At 36.2% G+C, this 18,818-nt stretch overlaps 1 protein-coding gene across 1 annotated transcript in view; it reads right to left on the bottom strand.

The window, feature by feature from the left end:
* The window catches only part of LOC125241889 (gustatory receptor for sugar taste 64a-like), a 52,934-nt gene that overhangs the window by 1,505 nt on the left and 32,611 nt on the right, over positions 1-18,818 (bottom strand). Inside the window, exons 5-9 of the mRNA XM_048150580.1 lie at positions 18,558-18,662; positions 15,470-15,657; positions 11,798-11,952; positions 10,594-10,756; positions 1,237-1,326 (exon numbers count right to left, since the gene is read on the bottom strand). Of these exons, the coding sequence (XP_048006537.1) occupies positions 1,237-1,326; positions 10,594-10,756; positions 11,798-11,952; positions 15,470-15,657; positions 18,558-18,662 (701 nt within the window). The remainder of the gene's footprint in view (positions 1-1,236; positions 1,327-10,593; positions 10,757-11,797; positions 11,953-15,469; positions 15,658-18,557; positions 18,663-18,818) is intronic.

Here is an 18,818-nt window from a genome sequence, read left to right as displayed (position 1 = left end):
AGGTACGTTAAATCACCCCCTGTTAGTGTAATCATTTAACAACTCAAAACATCATTTGAAAACTCATTGAACAGGTGTTAGTATCTCTTAATTGTAACTGGCCAGTTTTTCCCCTGAACTATAATGACATTTAATACATACAATTATTGACGTGAGTGACATGACTTGGATATGACAGCTAGTGATAAACATCTCGTCTGGTCAGGTTAAATGTACATGCTGATTATTTTTATATTAAAATTATTACAATATTTTTTTGTTCGGTAAATGAAAACAAAAAATCATATGAATAGTTTTTTTTCAATTTCTAGTGGAAGTTAATTGTTTTAATGTTAATTAGCGTCCCTTAAAATATCCGTGACTAATTTGTTAACACTTTACATATTGTTGTTTATTTGCCATGAGTGGCACTGAAACGAGTAGTTTCATGTTCTCTGTTCTGTCTACCCCTTTTATGGGATACAGGTATGATTGTTGTATGTAGGTATGTTGAATATATCGTCAAGCGACAAGTAAAAGTCACTTAGTATACCATAAGTTCAGTTTGATCGACTGACTGACTTCTGCTTGTCACTCGACAATAATATGTAATGTAGGTAAATTTATCGAAACGAATGATTTTTTTAAGACAGGAAATGTCCGTATCGAAAAGAAAGTACTCAACTTTTTCTTTACTTTTTTTTCCACTTACGCGAACTTCAATTGCTCAAAGGTTAACTGGAAAGAAAAGATCTTCGCCTTTGTACTAATAATAAGTTTTTTTTTCTCGTGATTAGTGGTACAATAAAGTGTTTTACTACTAAGTGTTTGTAGTAGTCTACACAATATAATTAAAAAATATTTTTTTTTCAATTTTCACGTTTACCCCCAAAGGGTCACTACCCCTACGATAAAGTTTTATTTATTTAAGTTACATAACCTTCTTTGGGCCTCAAATTTACATTGTATGTGTACCAAATGTCAAGTTAATCGGTTCATTTTATCATTCTACCATTTCCTGCTATAGTAAAAACATAACACTTCATGTATCCGCAATTTATTTGAAATAAATCCCTATTGTTTATCATATACACAATCGTGTATATGATATTATATTTCTATTTTCTTTTGTTCCTTTTCACCGAGATATAAGTACTCGTAGGTAATTAAAATAACTTCTGGACTTTGGTCGCTGACTACTTTCTTTTCGATTATGTTGATACAAAAAACAAGCAATTGTTATAAATCAAAACCCACTTTCAGCAATAGCCTTCGATCAAGACAAAATAGCCCCATTCCTTGCAACGCCACCCTGTCAAACTTCAGTTGCTTTTTCAGTCTGTCCACCTGAAGTCATAAAATTATATTAAATTATAATCTTTAAATAATCGATGGATTCAAGTGGTACGTAGCGGGATTCCATGTTTATCAAAATCTAGAATATTACTTTGCTGATTTGCTAATAGATAACGCGCTAGTCAATCCAATCAGTGCTAACCAATTATACTTAGGTATTTGCATATTTTATAGGTATAAGTACATGCAATTAATGTTCATTCAAAAATGAATACGCAAATAAATATAACCCACCACCAAAAATACAAAACTCGACACGTACGGTCACGGACTTTAATTGTTGATACACTTCTAGCTCATTTTATACTGGAAATCCCATAGTTAAGCTATGACATTCCAGTATAAAATGAGTCCGTGACTGTACGTGTTTTGCCTCTCTACGACGCAACATTTCGGTGAGTCTACGCTAGACGAACCGAGCACGAGCGAAACCGTTCGCGACGTAAAACGAACCTACAACGATCGCTTTCCTCAAACTTAGTTTTCTCAATGTGCTCGCGGCACTTGGCGAATATGGACGATATTAATAATGTCGCAACTGCAGCGATTATTATAGCTGTAGACAGCAAAAAAGGCCATGACGATGCTGGCCGCAGATTTTGATATTCTTAATTCAATTCAATTAATTGCAAGAAAGCATCGTCAACGTTTTCATAATGTTCGGCTTGAGCGACCGACGTTTTTTACTAAACACGTCCACGAGCGCACTCTGAGCGCGAAAGAAAGTCCCTCTGTGTTCGTCAAATAACCGACAACTGGCGGTACCAGTCCCAGAACCGGTACCAGTCCCAGAACCGGGACTGAGATTTCCGGTACTGGAAAAAAACCGGGAAATCCCGGTTCTTCGGTACTTTTCGGTACTGAGGGATTACTAGTACATTTGTTGTAAAATTATAAATAAAACATAAAAGTCGTCGATAAGTTTTGCTACCTTAGGTCGACCGTATCCAACAATCTCTCGCTTGATGCAGAGATTCTTGGATACGTATTGGCCAAGCGGCGACCATGTTCGGGAGGCTACGTTCAAGAGTATGGTGTAACAAACATCTCATTATGTTTTATATTTTTTATCATTTCAATTCTTAGGCTAGGTATTTTTATAATATGATTATAAAAGTAAAATACAAAACCACATTATGTTTTATTATTATTAAGAGCCTGCGATGTCCCACTGCTGGGCAAAGACTTGCCCCCGCTTTTTCCATTATCCCCGCTTCTATATTATCCGCGAATACCTTTAAGACCTGAGAGAAAAACATAAGATTTAGACCGGTCTTATATATAACGGTCCACGCATTTTCAGTAAGTTACGAAGCGCTCACAAAAAATTATTATATAAAAACCTGACAGGTTAGTGGTTCGTTTTGTATTTTATAAATTCCCATATTACATTTACTAAACTATACATATATAATTGCGGTCTAAATCTTATGTTGTTCATAAAAATTCGGGTTTTCCAAAGTGTGAGGATTGAGTGAGCATAAGAAAGAATTTATAAAAAAAAAATTAAATACGTCACTAGTTGATCTACAATTATATAGAAGTAACTTGGCATATTTTTACTAAATGATATTAAATAAAAAAATATTGGCTACGTGCACGACAATTGCTCCATCTACCATGTGAACTTCGAGTGAGAGTTGTCAAAAAACGACATGTAAACAAATATATATTTAACGATTTTTCGTTAACTTTAAATAAATCGAATAACAAGAGCTACCATTTCAAGTGTAATTTAAGTAGATAGATGTGACCACAGAAAGAGGCAATAAATTCGTGCTGGCAGGGCTAAGGAATCTTGAAGAACATAGGAGTAATGGCAGAAGTTCTACGAGCGAGTGATATGGTATTCGCTAAACCTCAGTTCCGTTAATGCCATACTAACCTAACCACATAATTAAAAATTTGAAAAACCCCCGACCGCGACATAGTAGACCGATTTTCATGAAACATGGCTAAGAAAGAACACTCCCGACTAACTCAGCTTTCGAACAAAAAATCTAAATCGGTTCATTTGTTCGGGGACTACGATGCTACAGACATACACACTAACAGACAGACAGACAGACACGTCAAACTTACAACACCCCGTCGTTTTTGCGTCGGGGGTTAAAAATAATGACGACTTGAACAACATCGACCTAAGTAGAAGTAGTTGACACGGATTCAGAATCAGAAGATGAGAACGAAAAAATCTTAAATTACACGAGTATTATAATATTTATAATGTATATATAGACCGTCAACCAAATCTTGTCACTAGAAAAAGGCGGCAAATTTGAAAAATCGCGGGCTAGCAACACTAGTTTTTTAAAATCGGTGGAAATTCGCGTGTCATTTGTATTTTATCTGTGGAAATTTCCATCCTACCAAAAAGTAACTAGCACATATCCGTCCCTTTTTAATACATTAGAAATTGCATAATTCAAATTTTTACTACTTTCATTTGTTTTTCTTTGATATGTAAATAATTGACACAAGGTGGGGGATGAACATTTTCAGTAAAATAAGAGCATGTTTTCATGGATATTTGACATGTCGTGAGTTCATTTCTGACATGAATATCAAAAATAATCATACTTTAAATTAAAGCTGGGTTTATCCTTTGTTAGTAACATCAATAAAAAAAGTTCGTATAGATACATACAAACGGTATGGTATCCAAAAAAACTCTAGGTGCTGTTTTGGGTCATGTTCACGATTTTTACAGATTATCACAAAAATTGAGAATATAGATTGGAAACAAAATTACGTTAGTATTAAAGAAGAACAAACAATCATTTTAATATTAAAAAAATGATTAGTTACAATAAGAACATTTTGAACAAACAAATAATAATGTTTTTGGCCTTCAAAATGACAGTCGACAGGGCCGAACCCTCAAATTGCCGAGGGTGCTGCTCAAGTTAGTGTATTTAAAGCTATAAGTGACATACCTAATATTGAAGGTAATATAAGGATCATTAATATTTTATACCCGACCTTTAAATAAAATTGTAAAATAATCGCTACTCTGAAGTATAATGAAGTGAAGTGCTTACTGACATGGTATTTAGACTATCGTTAAGATTTAAATTTTTAAAGGGGGCAAACAAATAATAATTGAAAAAATTAAATATGTAAATAAATCACAAAAGAGTTACTTTTAATTATAAAAATATAAGGATACTCACATTCTTATGTTTTAATACTCATTATCATTACTTATTGAACGCCCCTCGTAGTTAATTAAATTATATGATGTACCTAGTATTTGTAACATAGTTAATTAAATTAGTTACCCGTTATCATTTATTCATCTTTAATGTGTAAATACTCTTTGAAATGATGAAATGGAATGAACATTTGGAAAAAATATTAATAATATATTCTCATAATATACCTTCAAATACACCATGAATGTAAATTAAATCTAATATAACACAGACTATTAAATATTATTTTTATTTAAAATTTAAAGTAAAAAAAAAACACCTAACTAACGTACAACCTTAGAGCCGTGTTTATAGAACTTGACAAACCCAGTTAAGGTGGTTCGCTTTCCATACAAAAAAACAACAATCATTAGTATAAACTTCCAACCCCAGACCACACAAAGAAGCAATAAATTCGTGCTGGCAGGGCTAAGGAATCTTGAAGAACATAGGAGTAATGGTAGAAGTTCTACAAGCTAGTGATATGGTATTCGCTAAACCTCCGTCCCGTTAATGCCATAATAACCTAACCACAAAATTAAAAATTTGATAAACCCCCGACCGCGACATAATAGACCGATTTTCATGAAACATGGCTAAAACACTCCCCACTAACTCAGCTTTCAAACAAAAAAAAAACTAAATCTAAATCGGTTCATCCGCTCGGGAGCTACGATGCCACAGACAGACACACGTACAGACAGACAGACAGACAGACAGACAGATAAACAGACAGACATACAGACAGACACGTCAAACGTATAACACCCTGTCGTTTTTGCGTGGGAGGATAAAAATGACGAAGTATTCAAAAAACATGTTAAATAAGATGTCAGGCAACACCGTGCTTCCATTCCGGTCTCACCTTAATGAACTAAAAACATACCAGTTCTATGACAAGTTGGAATGAAGAACAAATGCAAACCGTCAATGCCAGAACGAGTGATATCATATAAAGAAATGGGCGATTCTCAGAGATGACGTTCGGTGCCTGATTTCGGTGCTGATTTTTATTTACTACTTTTTTGATATAACATTCTATTTACTAAAATCTAGCCTAAATATAAAAAATATTTGTGGTGGAGGCCTCCATTAGAACCTTATAGTTTGTAAGAAATTACCATTTTAAAACCACCGAAATTATGTAGGTATGGGCACTGTAATCAATTTGCACCACCGAATCCAATTTTTTACACATTATTCCACATTTCAACTTTATCACAGTATAAAGCAGTAATAACTCTTCTAACAAACTTCGCTCCGCGCGGTGTGTCGAAAACTACTCTCCATATGCACCGAATACATGCGAAACTGGTAAGTATTGGGCTGGACAGTCGGGGCCGCGTTCGCGCGCTGTGTTGACGTGTTGAGTTCGGGAGAAAATGACGTCAGCACCGAAGACATATTTTCGTTACTGTAGTGTTTATGGGTGTATGGAGAACAGTTCTCAAAATGCGGAAATGTCAGAATGTTCTTTAGAATTCCTAGACACCCAGAAAAGTAAGTGGTTGTTATATTTTTTGCAGTGTTAGGTACATTATTGCTTACGTAAATGGCGTAAAAGTGAGATTTAAAGCTAGAATGACACATTAAAATCAGTAAGGATTTATCTGTAACGACATTTAGGTAGATGCTGCGATCTATCTAGCTCGAAAGTTTGGTACCTACTTAAATATTGTGCAAACATCTATTCAAATCTTTATTAGATAAAAAGGTAGAAAGAGCGTTGGTACTAGCATAGCGCCATACACAGTTACTACGAGTAGGACAGTAGCACAGGTACAACCCTGCGTGACCTTGCGCAGTAGTAACGACCGCGTCGCCGCTGCCGGAGATTAACTACTGATTTATCCTTATACTGTGACTTTATATCTTGCAAGGATTATAGATATTGGAGGGAGGTGCATCTTTTTCGGATGCGAAATGGAACCGCTTTCGGAACTGGAAATCTTACGAAGGCTTAACTTGCTTCTTACTAAAAACTTATATGTGCCTAGGGCAGTCAAGTATGTCAGCAACATTTGATATTACATGACTGGGACCAACTTCGAGCAGGTAATCTTGTCGGAGATTTTCATCGAGAACATGTTCAAGATATATTGGACTTGTATAAACAAGGACTCCAATTGCTAAATTTTACATTGACATCAATTTTTTATTAGTAGGTATTAATGTATGATTTGTCAAAATACAGAGTTTAAAATATCATGATTTTAATTTAAAACAATAGAGATTTTTTTTGTTTTTATTCCTAATTACTTTCAAATTTGTAGATAAAGTGCACTGGTTCTACCAAGAGCGAGTAAGCGATGAGCTACCGGCGATTGGTGAAACAAAATATAGTCGCTCCCGTGTAAATAAACGAGACGCGACGATATTTCGATGAGCGTTGAACTTTAAAAAAAAAATAGCTCGCTCTCTTCCTTATGTTTGCCATGCATTTTATATGGTCGTCAAATAATGCATAATTGGTATGTTAAATATAAAAAAAAGAAATAAAAATAACCTATCTCTATACTACTCGCTTTGGAAATATTACCGCAAACGCTATCGAATGCAATGGTAAGCACATAGAGGCCTTACCGGGAACGGTTAACGATATTTCCTGTTCCTTTCGCACTGCCTAAAACACCATAAGTCCGAAAAGGACAGGAAACATCGTTCGCGGTAACGCCTCTGGGACCGCAGAACCAGCTACATGTCACCATACTTATACAGCTACATGTCACATATTCACATTGACTGTACTATACAATTAGTAGGACCAATGCCCATACATAATTATGATTTTCTTGTTACAGTTCTACCGGTAGAACCACGGACAAAAAAATTGCCTGTGGTACTACCACAGTAGGACTATGCGGTAGGACCACGGGCAACAAAGGAATTTTGTCCTGTTTATTTGAATGAAATACACTTTCCATGTTTAAGCGAGAGACAGCAGAAATTCTAAATAATAACATAATTTGGATACTTATCAAACCAGAAGAAGCAGAAGCAGAGGCCTCTGCCAACTCCAACTGTCGGCGCATCAGGTAAGCCCACTAGCTCCATACCTACGGCCTTACTTCTTTATTATAGTCCATTTTAAACATCTGCTGGCTTTAAGCCACATTTTCTGGATAAGTATTTTGACAACAATTAAAGTTTTGATATTTCAAGAAACGTATACCTATCTCAATAATACTAATGCGGAAATAATAAATAACCTAAAACCCTACCGAAACAAGCAAAATGTTTTAATTTTATTACGACTTAATTAAACTGGCCACAAAAAACTTACAATCGCAAGATCAAAAGTATTATGACAGTACTATTCAGTCCATTGCAATTGCGGACGGGCTGATAGGATACTTATTTTGTAAATACATATTTGAGTAGAGTTCCCTTAATATGCCGAAATGAAAAGAATATTCAAATGATTTAAAAGGTGTCCTGCCGTTTCGCCAAAAAACGTTTCGTCAAATTTCATTTCCCAATAATCATATCGCAATAGTTTCATTTCCCAAAGTATTGTTTGGCAAAGGTATGTTTCGCAATGAATTTGTTTGGTCAAATTATCATTTGGCACAATTTCACTTAGTCAAATTTTATTTAGACAAAAATTTATTTCGCAAACGTTTTTAATGGCAAAACTTATATCCCAAAAACATGTTTTGTCAAAATTTCACATCGCAAATTTAGAAAATATTTAGGCATTTGCATTTTCATTTCTGCGGGGTGCATTTAATTTACCGAAGATTTTTTTGCATTTAACTTAAAATCTGTCAAATGATAATTTCAGTTTTATTCCCAAGTGCTTCAGTTCGACAAGAAAAGTTTTCTCAACTTTATTTTTGTCAAATTTATTACTGGACAAAAATATTTTGTCAGCTATTTTTTTGTCAAAAAATGTTTCTACAAATTACACCATGCAAAACCACGTTTGACAATAAATATTACAAGGCATAAATGTAATGTAATAATTTTATTAGTACTGTAACAGAAAACTCGTGTGTGACAGAGTCAGTTTAGGAGCGACGACGAGCGAAGCGAGGAGGAGCGTGTTAGGTTGACAGTGAGCAAAACGGAAATGACTTTTTAAAGTAATTAAAAATTAATGGTCTTAAAACCATCAGGTTTCGTTTAATAAAATGTATCCGAGCATGTAAGTGAAAACGTCATCCTTGACATTTTCAGCAGGAGGAAAAAAAGTACGACATACCATCATTTCACGCAAATCTTGGACACAAAGTATAAAATCAACAAACAAATTTCTAGTGCACCATTTAATTACAATATATTGGGAAATGGAAATTTTGCCTAACAATACCTTTGACTAAATAATTTTTGGTGAAATGAAATTTGACCAAGTAAATATTTTGGGAAACAAATACTTGCCAAAAAAAGTTTTGCTAAATGTCAATTTGCGATAAGTTGTTTTGCCAAACGTTTATTTGGGAAATGATAATTTGGGAATAATAGTTTGGGATGTGAAACTTTGGGAAACGTTTTTTGGCGAATCGTCAGTAAACCGATTTAAAACAAGCTCTTGCAGTGGCACTCAAAAAGGGCAAGGCGCAGACTGAAGTTTCAAGGACGTTTGGAGTATCAGAAGCGGAGAAGAATAATCAAAAATGTGTCATAGGACCCATGATAAAACGGCCGGGGAATGAGAGTGAAAGGAACCAGGAGAGTTTGAATGAGGCTAGGATGCTAGGATGCCTCAGGGAAAGTGTTACGCCGTGGCTTGCGTGGGCAACGGTCGCGCGATGGTCGCGCGATGGCGATGCGACGCATACGAAATCAAACCTTATCGATATGGAAGTATGAGACGCGACGGCAACGGTCGCGCGATCACGGCGTTAGAGCAAACTAAAGATGTTTGAGCAATTTGTTGACAGGCTGGCTGGTTTGAATGTTAAATGGAATGTTATGACGGATATTTAAAATAACACTGTCACTGGAAGCTGTCATTATAGATTAATTGTTTTGTATTACATTATGTTTTAAAGTATTTCAGTATTTCCACAGTGTTTTAGTGAGTACACAGATTTTCTTACGATCAAATATTAATCCCGTCCCGTGAGGTGACGGGGTAAGAATTTTACCACCCCCTTCTTCCTATGGGTGTCGTACAAGTCGACTGTGGGATTTAGGTTAAATTGTGGCGTAGGCGAGAGGCTTCTGTCAACCCCCTTTTTTTCACTCTGTTAGATTATAATCTAACGAAAAATAATCCGTTAAAGTGTGAACGTTACGGTTCACCATAACTCGTCAGTCTATAATCTCACTAGTAAGAATGCCTTAAAGCATTAAGTCTGCCTTTTTATACTGCAAGATTTTTCTTTTGTGCAATAATGATTAAATAAATAAATAAATAAGATTATAAACTAACGATTTTTTTTTCGAAAACTGAATCACAAACAATTCATTTATTTGCCAAAAAATATCTACATATAATATCTAAATATATACAATATTAAATCACAAGAAATATATTAATTAAGCCGCCACATAACATAATTTTTGATTGACATCTGTGATTGCAGTGTCTATTTGTGTCAGTCACTCTATGACCACAGAACGATCTACTATAAAACCGACCAATCAGAGCGCTAGCTTCGTTCCGACGCCATGACAGTTTACAATTTGACGGTGTCGCTTCGTTAGATTATAATCTAACGTAAAAATAATCCGTCAAATTGTGAACTGTACGTTACGGTTCATAATATTTCGTTAGTTCATAATCTCGCTAGTGAAATTATAAACTAACGGTTTTTCAATTTTACGGTGACACATACATAAAAACACTCATGACTAAGAAACAAAATAGGTATCTGTGTTTATTCTATTACAATAATAACGAAGTGCGACTGACACAAAACACAAACGTGACGAACTCAAAAACTTCTCACAGAAGCTAATACAATACATACCTACAACACGTGAAATTTTTTCCGACGTGATTCAAAATTTTTGAACTACTCCCCACACGGTGGTTCAGAGAATAATTATGAAGACAAAAAATGTATAAGCAAAATTACATGGCTAGTAATTACGATTATTTATTGGATTTTCATACCTCAACATTGAAAGTACTGCACGTTGTTTGTAGAAGAGGTAAGGCGATTTTTGAATGTATCTGTATATCAGCTGCAGCTAAGACTACACCACAAGCTCTTGATATTAACCAACTCAGAGATAACAGATAGTAAATCCTATTTATTGGTGGCCCTTGTTCGTTGCTGAAAATGTATAAAAATTGTTTAAAGTGTTAGCAAGCCGATTCATCTCCAATATTGCCCACACTGCTTGAAGAAAATAAGCTAAGCACGCAGTTTAAAATAATTTTACTCCAAACTGATATTAAGCATACAATATAAAAAATCGTACGATAAATCATACGGGATGGTAGAAAATAGTACATTACGACAGAAATGCGGGAAAGAGGAAATTCGAAAAGAGCACCTATCGATAACGGCCATGCCATGATAAGCTATGTGAATCTGCCCCCAGCGAGTTTTGGCTCGTATTTTTTTATTGATTTGTATTATATTAAAAAAAATATCGAAGATCATATTTTGTTTTTTTTTTTTTAATTACTAAACTATAAAGTTTTGGGAGCTCAAATTTGGCATACTACTCATCAAAATACAAAGCCAAAACCTCGCTGGCGGCAGATTCTCTTAGCTTATCCTGACATGGCCTTTTCACAAGACCTTTTACAGCCCATAATATGGTCCGACGTCCGAAGTTTTGACATAGGCACATAAAGAGATAAAATATTCACAACTTTGCGCACTAATGCGAGGAAACTCCTAATTCTAATGAATTATTCAATTAATTTGAAAGTTTTGTTTGTGAACTTTACCTACCGTCAAAAATGTTGTGGTGCGGTAAAAAGCAATTTGGTGGCCATAGTAAGGGCCCACGGCGACTTTTTGCAGCAATGCAGTAGCGTCCGCATCGATACGGTTGCGACCTCTCCTACCCCTCCATACCATATAAGGTCACTAGCTGTGTGTGTGTACCCTCGCTCACGTAACCACAAAAAAGTCGCGATCCGCGGCCGCACTTCTATCGTGATGCAAACAGGCGAGGGCCCTAGTGTAAATTATTGGTAAACATGACTCCCTTACGTAATGGAGTAGGTGTTTCATATTGCCCCTATGAACGGCGCATATAAGCATTGTTGTAATGTAAGAATAAACCACAATACTACATGATAAATATTGTTATTTATAATATGAAAGTACAAAAATGTTGTTAAGCCAGGCAAAACATACTTTATCCCAAGAAAAAGTTGCAAGCAGATGAAATACAAATTGTTCAAATTTGAGAGCAAAATTAGATGGCTGAGTTTGTTGCCCACCCTGCGCACCAAAGCCGCTTGCCGGACATACGCTTGCCTAAGCCGGCGCCACGTTTGCACTTGTGAATACTGGGATGATGATTCACCTTCAGACTGAAACATTCAAATATCCCAATTGGTAGTAAGCATTACACCGAAAAAGTACCTATTCAATGTAATTAAGTACCAGGCTGTCCAATAATGACCTGGCCTAACCTACTTCTGTGCGACATATCATGACGTGTTATGCACAATTACGTAGCACGTCTCATCAGTAGTTTTTAAACGGAATTATGTTTTCTTGAATGCGATATTTACAGATTTAGAGAGAGATAAAGTCAAGGTGGTGGCAAGATTTTTGACAGTCGAAAATTGCATACCGAATCGAATAATATTTCCTGCTTCATTAAGAGTTATTTCTTACTCAAATCAAATGCGCTTTGATACTTAGATGACGTATCTATTTAGTAACTCTTCTACTTTGAACAGCACCATGAATAACTGTGCGATCTATTTCGATTAGAAAGAAAGAAAGAAGAAAGAAAATACGTTTATTACGACCAGAAGGTTACTTATATACTAGAGTACATAAACACAACATGTAAATACATAATGTTTGATATAGTGGTCGCAAAAGGACATCACTCAGCATATGCTCTGGCACAGATGGTGCCACAGCGCTGGTCTTCCGTGGGGCCCAGGGTCGGTCGATAGTGTAACACAATAAGTGAGGGTACAGTACAGTAAGATAACATTTAGAGATACAATTCACACTAAAACCATAACAAAAAGTCAATAGAAAAATATATTTGTACTATTAAAACGAGACAAAAAATATAGCAGGAGTAGCGAGGGGAAGAAAATGAGATAAAATGAAATATGGGGGGGGAGAGCGGAGTGGGAGGGGGGAGCGGAGTGGGAGGGGGGGTAAACGATACATAAACATACAACATAAACTAACAATCACCACGATCCGTAACACTCACACGGCTCACACTTCGTAGAGATCGTCAGCTGCAGGGTTAAAAGATGTTTTTTTAGTTTACGCTTAAATGAGCTAAGACCATTGGAGTTGCGTATAGGGGGTGGTATATTATTCCAGCACTTCGTAGCAGAATATCGAAAACTGCCACGAAATGCTGCTGAGCTGCCGTGTCTCGGACAAACTAGTCGGGTGGCTTCTCTCGTTGGTCGCGTAGAGAAAGTTAACCTGTGAAAGAGGTATGATGGCTGTTGATGGCGCACCACTCCGAAGAGCAAGGAGGCAAAATGCAAAAACCGTCGCGCTTCAATCTTTAACATGCCACCACTGTTAAGGTAAGGGGTGACGTGAGTACGCGGGGGGATAGGGAAACAGAACCGCGCGCAGGCATTTTGGATACGTTGAAGTAGAGCCTTGGATCGAGCCAGCAGACACCCGTTCGTAACAGTATCTACGTAATTTAGCTTTGATAAGACTAAAGTGTCACATAATCTGATTCTAAGGTCTACGCTTAGATAGTTGCGGACCTGATACAACACTTTAAGTCTATAAAAACAGTTTTTTACAGCATCTACGACGTGTTGTTCAAAGCGGAGCTGCTCGTCGAATAGCAGGCCAAGGTTGCGTGCAGCGGCAACACGCTCGAGGCGATCTGCTCCCAACTGTATGTGAGGGTTGCAACTGACAACCTTCTCCATTTGCCTTCTGGTGCCTAACACTATGAATTTAGACTTATTGGGGTTCAGGACCAGATCACTGTGCACAGACCAGTCATGAACACGGGCAAGGTCTTGGTTCAGCAGCTCTACGGCGGGCTGTGTTCCCGTGGGGGCAAAACTTATGTGGATTTGTAGGTCATCAGCGTACATGTGATACTGGCAATTTTTAATGCAGTCGATTATATCCGCCGCATACAAAATGAACAGCACCGGGCCTAAAACGGAACCCTGGGGAACTCCATGTTTCACAGCAGTATTTAAGGAGAAATCAATCAATCCCTGTGGATTATGCAGTCCAACCCGCTGAGTCCGGCCCGAAAGGTAGCTGGCGAACCATTTAACAGTTTTATTGCTGAAACCATAGTATGTAAGTTTGGATAGCAGGAGGGGGATGTTAATTGTGTCAAAGGCTCGAGAGAAATCCAATAAGACCAGAAGAGAAGCTTCTCCCTTATCCTGTGCTGACAGAACGTCGTCGATCACGTTAAGCAGAGCTGTGGCTGTACTGCGCGTCCTGCATTAGGTCGGGAAGCTATCGAAAGGTCTGGGATGGGATGAATTTCCAGTGGAGAGCCTCACTCCTGATAACATCAACTGGCGTCCAATCCAATGGTAAGTTTTAGGTAATCAACTTCTAAAGATCAGAGAAATATGAGCAAGGGCTTTATAAATACACCATCCACCACATTCAAGATCATCTTCACTTGTGTAAAGTCAGTGCAAGATGGGAGTCCGAACTTCTATCGACTGCTCAAAAAGAAGAACAAGTGGAAGTTTTGGTGGTTAAGGCCACAGTTCGCGAGTACGGGTTCACTGAGGCCGTTCATCACTTTTAATTTACGGATATGTCTTCCAGTGACTACTTTTTATTCCCAAACCTTAAATGGAATCTGCTAGAAAAAAATAAATTCACGACAAAAACCTTAAGGCGGCAGTTTTCGGTAATTTTGGAGACCAAACTTCATGCTACTTCTATAAGTGAGTAGAGGTGCTTATTCAAATACATTTTAATTGTTTTAAATTAAAAATAACTCTATGGAAAAGTAATAATAGTTTCATTTCGCTAGCACAATAGTATCTAGTTCAGGCCAATTCATTATGGGACACACCACGTAACTAGACTTGTTATTAGTCATGCAGAGACGACTGCGCGCGATACTACATATTTTTGGTTCACTATTGTCTTGCAGAATTTTTTTGCATATTTTTGATGTGTTGGCAATACAAGATACCTAACACTCCTTGTCGCTTCGCTCGTCGTCGTACCTAACGGTGACCCTGGGACTGTATTTCCTTTTTTATAGCGAGTGGAGTGTGTTAAGCACGCAAATTACCGAACAATCCGATTAGCAAATATGGTAGGACTTATATCCTTCCAAGGAAAATTTACCTAACGCTATTTTAACCAGTAGAAAATAATTCTGCTCTTGTACTAATGCTATACAATACGACTTTTATGGTACATTAAATTATGTTAAACCAAAGTCGACCAATGTAATATTCTGCAGATCATTATGCTGCCAAATCTATCGTATGCGTGGTAGTAATAATTCTAACAATTTTTTATGCAAAATTACCTTTCGACTGAAAGTATTTCTGCAAAACATGTTATGCGAAGTATTTTTAAATTATTTCATTTCATTTATTCATTGTAAAGTAATGCACATACATTAAAATGCAAATTAAAGGATTAACGGAAAAATTCACACCTCCAGCGGGACTCGAACCAAATGATAATAGATTGAACGAAACAATAATAAGGTACCTAATAATATTAATTGGGTAAACTTAACATCAGTATCATCCTGTTACAGATCTTAGATACTAATTTAATAACAACCTATTAAATCCATCACATGGATTCCATAAAACAGATTCTAGAAAAAATATATGTGTGTACGTGTACCTTTAGGCTTTGATTATATATTTTCTGTTCAAATGTTATAATATAATTCATTTTCCAATTCAATCTGCGGTACTTTGAAGTCAAGCCTATGCTAACAAGAATGATGATCAAATCCTGAAAGTTCCACATAATAGTGGCAAATTTACTCAGCAAGAATATGGGTATTCCCAATAACAAACTGTATTCATCTGGAACAATATAACGATATAAGAAAAAGACATATCACAAAACAGTTAGAGTTCGACATAGCATCATTTAAATGTGGATCTCGTAATAACAAACAGCTAAAATGCGTAAAAGACTTGTCAAAATAAAACACGACCGAAGGGAGTGTTTTAAATCGGCACGAGTTACGAATTTCCTTTTTGACGTGTATCGTACGTTAATATGAAAACTTCTCGAACTACATACTGAAAATGATAAATATAGGTACTTTAGTTATCTATTATTGTTACCACGCTGAGCCCACTTAGTTCCTTAAAATATAACACTCTTTAACTACTTATTTATTGATTTGCTGAGATGAAAATCACTGAAAGTCGGTGAAAATAGGTATTTAAATAAAATTTACATTACTAACACCATTCCCTGCACTAATTATACTCGTATTTACTTTAAAAGCTTCCAACTAATAACTTACTTGGAGCAAATTATGTAACAGTCAACACGGATGTCCAAAACGTACCTACTGCAGTTGGAGAATACTTGTATGAATCTCATTGAAATTATAGCAATGTTTGTAACAAGAAGAGAGTTTCCCGAATGATTCGTTCAGACACATAGTGCCAGAAACGCAAATTACATTATACGCTGATGACCAGAATTTCATACGCAAATTACCAGTTACGTAGATTACCCCAATTTTACTACGCAAATGGCTGGGATGTTAAATTACGCATAGTACCAGAAACGCAGATTACCTTATACGCGGATGACCAGAATTTCATTTGCAAATTACCAGTAACGTAGATTACCCGAATTTTATTACGCAAATGGCTGGGATGTTAAAATTACGCATAGTAACAGAAACGCAAATTGCCTTATACGCGGATGACTAGCGGCCCATTTCTCAAAACTGAAAGTTACAAGTGGAAGTCTCTTTTGTACTTGTCACATTGGACTACCACTTGTAATTTGTAACTTGTAGCTTCGAGAAATGGGTATTCATAAAGACTGTATCGTTAAGTATGAATACAAATTAATCCTGGCATCATAAACTATCCAGAGCTTTAAAAAGAAAGCTGATTAGACATAATTGTGTGCCATTGATCACAGAATTGACTTCCTTAAACTTGGTGTTCACATTTTGTTTGCATAAAAAATGCGAGGCCTTACTCCGCAACAGCGAAAATCGATTGTGGACAAATGGTGAACTGTAAAAGGTATCACGTACCGAAAACTAGCACAAACGGAAGGAGTTAGCGTGGAGGCTGTTCAAACTGCAATTCGTAAGTACGGTGAAGACTGTACTTTCAATGACCGACAACGACCAGGGCAAAAACCAGGTCCATACAACCCAAAACTGGACCAAAAGATAGTAAAGGGCAAACGCCTTTCGCCATCTAATATATGTCTATCTGTTCGAGACATCGCTAAAAACTTGAGAACGAGTATCAGAATGGTCCATCGTGCTACAAAGACAAATAATTTAGACATCCAGAAAACAGAAGTAACTGAAAAGGAGCGATAAGCGCAATGCATCTGTCAAGAAACGTGTCCGGAAGTCAAGAATGGACGACGAAAACAGAATGGGACATATTTAAGAACTTGACAAAATACGTATGAGTCGAACCAAAATTGATAACTAACGTGCGTTCTCCAATGATTAAAATTACATACAAAAAGTTTTTAATGTAATTTTACTCATTGAGTAACGCACTTTCGATATAAATTTGAAGTTTGATATCTGTTATGGTTACGGAATTATCGCCTGACTACACTTAATCATAACGCAATTGGATCCTCAAAATCTGGTCATACTTATGCGTATGCGTTATCTGGTAATTCGCAAAATAAAATCTGGTCATATGCGTATTTGGTAATTTGCGAAACAGAATCTGGTCATATCCGTATCTGGTAATTTGCGAAACAGAATCTGGTCATATGCGTCTCTGGTCATCCGCGTATAAGGTAATTTGCGTTTCTGGCACTATGGGTCTGAACGGAATGTCGAAAAATAATTTCGTAACAATGTTTACGAGTCGCATCATAAAGGTAAAACTAACACAACTCCCAATATATATAATTATTGTTCGGAACGAGTGGCTACAAACGATTTTAAATCGACACGAGTTACGAATTTCCTTTTCGCACGTGTATCGTACGACGTTTTTGGCCCACCGAAGTTTCGACCTTCCATATACATAATAAATTAAAATGAATGACAATGAAATACTTTACTTTGAGATTCTTAAACAGGCCCTTAAAGTTGTAGCTATTTTTGTAACTTAGTTAAATAAAAAACAAGATTAGAAATTATTTTACGGTAAGTAAGTATTTAATAATGTTTCTATTTCTCTAAATATTTTACTAGTTTGCAACCTTGTTGCGAGAAAAGAAAAGAAAATCTTATTTTGTACAAACCTTCGCTACGTGCGTGGCTGAAAGGAATGATTTAATCTTTAAGGTAACGGCAGAGCTCTGCTACAGACACCATCAATAAGAACAAAAAAATATACCTAAGCTAAATCGAAACCAACTAATCAAAACAGGAGAACCGCACTATAAACCGTCAGTACCGGACATGTCAACAACCGATCTCGGAACATTGTTATCGAAATGCTGTGAAATCCTTCATCCTTTTTTGTTGTGCGTAATTTATCACGTTCAGTATAATTATTTTCACTTTTTTTAATATTATTTTGGGCATATTTGCGATGAAACCGTTAGAAATTTTAAAATATTTACTTCTAGTTTACATCACTGACATTCGATGACTTTCGATGACGGGTGTCAAAAAAATCCTTGCCAGTAAAAGAAATTAGTTCAGCTGAAAATCCGCAACGCGGCGAGGGTCAAATAAAAACTTATCAGGCTATACAAGTTTTCGCAATTCATTGCAACATTTCATCTATATAAATGTACTTACGTGAATTGAGCAAAAAACCATGAGAAGTCAAAATGTATCTCTCAAAATAGTTCTCGGGCAGACAGTCAAAACCAGTCGCTGCCATCATACTTAATGCGTGCTCCACTAGAAAAGAAGAAAATGAGCCTGGCAGTGACCATCAATTGTAAATTGATGCATTACCTGGTCTAGTCATAAGTTCTGTCACAAATATTTTAACTCATAACATGTAATAGAAAGGTTTTTATAAAAAAAAAAATTATATTGTCAAAGCCTGTTTTA

This window comes from Leguminivora glycinivorella, chromosome Z, assembly GCF_023078275.1.
Source record: "Leguminivora glycinivorella isolate SPB_JAAS2020 chromosome Z, LegGlyc_1.1, whole genome shotgun sequence".
NCBI lineage: Eukaryota > Metazoa > Arthropoda > Insecta > Lepidoptera > Tortricidae > Leguminivora > Leguminivora glycinivorella.
This window is presented reverse-complemented; position numbering and strand designations above follow the sequence as displayed.